Consider the following 4,184-nt stretch of genomic DNA (forward strand, 5'->3'; position numbering starts at 1 on the left):
TGCCTCTGCCTCTGCCTCTGCCTCTGCCTCTGCCTCTGCCTCTGCCTCTCTGCACCTCTGCCTCTCTGCGCCTCTGCCTCTCCCTGCCTCTCTCTGCCTCTCTCTGCCTCTGCCTCTGCGTCTCTGCCTCTCAAGGGACCAAAGGCGTGTACCATCACTCTGTCTTCTATAGTTTTTAACTGTTCTAATTCTCTGATAATCTGTAACATTACATCTTTTGACACTAATAGTATATTTTCTGATATCTTTAATTATGAACCTATAAACTAAAAAAATTATTTAATAATGTACATTTGTCTACAGACTTGTAAATTTTATTGTTGTTATTGTTGCTATTATTATTATTATTATTATTATTATTATTATTATTAATACATGTTCTACTGTTCCTCTGTCCCCTGTTGCTCTTGTAGAAGACCAGGTTAGGTTCCCAGAGCTCACAGGGTGGTTCACAACCATCCCCAACTGTAGTTCTATAAGACCTAACCAATACCTTCTTCTGACCTGCATAGGTACCATGGAATGCACATGATATATATATATATATATATATATATATATATATATATATATATATATACACATGCAAGCAAAAGACATACATACACAACAAAATAACTAAATACAAATCTTAATGTAAACAAACAGATATGGGGAGTGATCAGGACAGACACTTGACTCCACCATGTGTCCTCACACCCACAAGTACATATGCACACGCAAGCGCGCGCACACACACACACCTGTGTGTGTGTGCAACACATATACTTGCAAAGTAAGAGAAACTGAATGATAAGTTCAATTCTAATCTGAAGTCATGAGAGTGGAAGGAAATATTACATATTGCTGGAGTGCCAGCAAATGAGGGGGAGGGGAAATTTCACATCCCAGGAAAAGATCTCTTGGGGATGAAAAGAAAACCAAGGAGAAAACAGGAGATATGGTCAGAAAACCTTACCCTGATAGCTAAATGTGGTTCACCAGGACTGGCAGGATGGCTCAGCTGGGAAAGGTGCCTGGCAGCCCGAGTTGGAACCATCTCGAAGAACCATCCATGAAGGGGCAGAAGGAGAGAGCTGGCTCTATAAGGTTGTCCTTAGCCTCTACTCATGGGCTGTGGCAGCACGTTCATAACAACACACACACACACACACACACACACACACACACACTACAAAGAAACTATAAAAAAAAAACAACCAGTAAGCCAAAATGGAATTAAAAATAGTGTATCCTTCAATATGAAATGCATTGTCTGTCTATGTGCTCAAGTATGTTTTAAACATTAAGACTTTAAAGCCAAACCCTGTTGCTAATTTCAACACATGGTTTGATATAAATGTCTGCTGAGTTGGAGGTTATAGTAAAATATCGTATACAACACTGGGAGGCATGGTAACTCAGTAAAGGAAAAAGGTGAATTTTAAAACTCACATCAAGATGAAAATGTCAACTATATCTGACCTTTGTACTTTGAGGATTCATGGACTCGTGGAGGTGACTTGGCAAGCAGAAGCTCACACATACGTACAAGGATCTGAGTTCTAATCCCCAGACCCCAAGTAAAGCCGTTCTCCACAGTGTCTATCTTTACTCACAGTGTTCCTACCACAAGGTGGGAGTGGGAAAGGAGAATCTCTGGTGTCCACAGTGCTGAACAAAAGCCCCTGTATCAAAGGAGTGGAAGGTGAAGAAAGCTTAGGTTATCTACTGACTTCCACACACACACACAGCACAGCACCTACACGCACGCACACACACACACACACACACACACACACACACACACACACGCACACCGAACTCATACATCTTCACTTTGCCCTGCCAACCTTGACACAGACACTGTTGACAACACACCAAAATTTAACCACAAGTTTTATATGCTAATTATTAAAAGATTCTCACAACCTTAAGCACGAGAAACACAGGGTGGCCTTATTCTATAAAGAACTCCTGTATGTGGACATAAACCTGAGCATCCATCACTCAGGAATGAGCTGGCCCTGCCTCAAACCCATAACTTCAGACAACACGCTCCATGTATTTTCCAGACCTGTCGTACAGTAGTAGATTCAGAGAACAGACTTCCTCATTGCTGTATGAAGTTGTGCCTCAAATTCAAGCAAAATGAAATAACTGAGCTGACATACTTCCAGCTCAACTAACCAGGTTGTTGTTTTCATAACAGGAATTCTGGAGTGACTGGAAAAGGGACCTTGGGGTTACTTATCTAGCACTAACTTTTTACTATTAATTAAAAAGAAGTGGAGCTTTTGCTAATAGATTTTTAAAAAGTACTTTTATTAGTCAGGCATTCTGAATAAAAAATAAAATCTAATTTAATGTCTTTGTGTGCTTTTTTTTTTAAAATGTCATTAGGCTCAAGTCCTCCCACACAGAGATGAACTTGCTCCAAGCAACTTGTCTTGCCCATAGGACATCGGCAATTCTGACACACTGAAGTCTTCCTGAGAGCTTGCAAAGCAATTCTTGGAAGCCAGTTGCCACGGTTTAAAGAGACTTGGAGGCTGGGCACAAAGCTCCATTGGTAGAATGTTTGCCTGGTTAGTGCCCGAAGGCTTGCTTTGGGCACCAAGCACTGTGTAATCTGGACGTGCTGGCACACGCCTGTGTGTGATTCTACTTCCCCATGGATCAGAAGGTCAAGGTAATGAGTTGGCTAAGTAATGAGTTCAAGGTCAGCCAGGGCTTCATGAGACCCTGTCTCAAAAGATAAAATGGACTTGGGGAAGGGGCAAGGCAGAAAGGATAAGGGCAGAAAAGATGTGTGTGACACAGAGAGAGACAGAGAGAGAAAGGAGAGAGAAACAGACACATAAGCAGACAGACAGACAGAGACAGAAACACAGATTGAAAATGAGAGTTCACCAAGAACATCAACCTGGAAACCTTACCCTAAGAATGTGCCATCTACCTCATAATCATTCATTAAAAGATATTTTGTTAAAGCCACGATACAGAGCCTACTGTGCTGCTATTTTCTTTTAGAGACAGCCCACTCCAGTCCCTCCCCGGAGTGCTCTGCTTTGTCTAATAAACTTCTGTCTAAACTGTTGGGTGGTTTTTGATTGACTTCTTTCCATTCAGAAGCCTAGGAGACACGCCCCTACCTGCTACACATTCCCTTCACATTTAACTGCAAGGACCCGCTAGCCCTTTACTGTCAAGGCCAGATAGTAAACATCTCAGGCCTTGCGAGTCAGAACGGGGCAGCAAGCCCTTAGTTGCTGTTCTAAAGCAGGAAAACAGCCTTGGCCGATATATTCAGAAATGACAGTGGTTGCATTCCAACAAAACACGAAGTGCTTAAGCCCAGGCTGCAGTTATGTTTTGTGTCCTGGGCAGTGAACAGTGCCACCTAAGTGAGGGTCCTGGCTAAAAGGAGGAGGCACAGTGAGCCCAGCTTAGGAGTTGAGCATCCTAGGGACAACGGGCAGAGCAGGATGAGGAGTGGAGTGACACACTTGGCACCCAGTGTGTGACAGTGAGGTGGGAAGGTGTAAGGAAAGGAAACGCCTAGGTTACCACCCGGCACATCACTCACTTGGATACGCCAGCAGGGACGAAGGCCATAGCCACAGCGCAACTAGGACCACCAGCTTCATGGGCGTCGTTCACAGCACTCCGCCATCCGACGGGAACGTCCTGGGGCCACCAGGCCGGGGTACCTCAGGGCCGAAAGGAGGGGATGTCAGAGGCCTACCGTCCCACGTCAGGGCCTTGGCGCCCCGCAACGGTTGCCCCAATGAATGGATGGGGGCGGGGCGGCCGCGTGCGTGTTGCGCATGCGTGCTGGGACTGCTCGGACTAGAAGTGGCTCGATGGCAACCTGCAGCTACAGGTCTTAGGGCAGGGGCTAGATAAGCTCGGTAAGTGGCACTCTAGGGCACTCCCCGGTTGAAAACACAACCGTTGCACAGAAGTGGATGTCTGATCGAAGAGATAACCTAGAGATTACAGAGCCAATTGTGATCGGAACTGCTGTGGGAGACCCCAAAAGAGATGAGAGTTGAAGGATCAATTGCAAGAAGGCTGAAAGCGCCCCCAACAGCTATTGGTAGCTCAGACTCGTTGCATGATTGGCTGCAGTGTGTGTGTGTGTGTGTGTGTGTGTGTGTGTGTGTGTGTGTGTGTGTGTAGAAACATTGCAGGCTCTGTGA

The 4,184-nt window shown here is 45.1% G+C and overlaps 1 protein-coding gene across 1 annotated transcript in view; it reads right to left on the reverse strand.

The window, feature by feature from the left end:
- The window catches only part of Spesp1 (sperm equatorial segment protein 1), an 8,497-nt gene extending 4,722 nt beyond the window's left edge, over positions 1-3,775 (reverse strand). Inside the window, exon 1 of the mRNA XM_021208100.1 lies at positions 3,569-3,775. Within this exon, the coding sequence (XP_021063759.1) occupies positions 3,569-3,629 (61 nt within the window). The 5' untranslated portion in view covers positions 3,630-3,775. The remainder of the gene's footprint in view (positions 1-3,568) is intronic.
- Between the last annotated feature and the right edge of the window lie 409 nt (positions 3,776-4,184).

Source organism: Mus pahari, chromosome 10 (assembly GCF_900095145.1).
Source record: "Mus pahari chromosome 10, PAHARI_EIJ_v1.1, whole genome shotgun sequence".
Taxonomy (NCBI): Eukaryota; Metazoa; Chordata; class Mammalia; order Rodentia; family Muridae; genus Mus; species Mus pahari.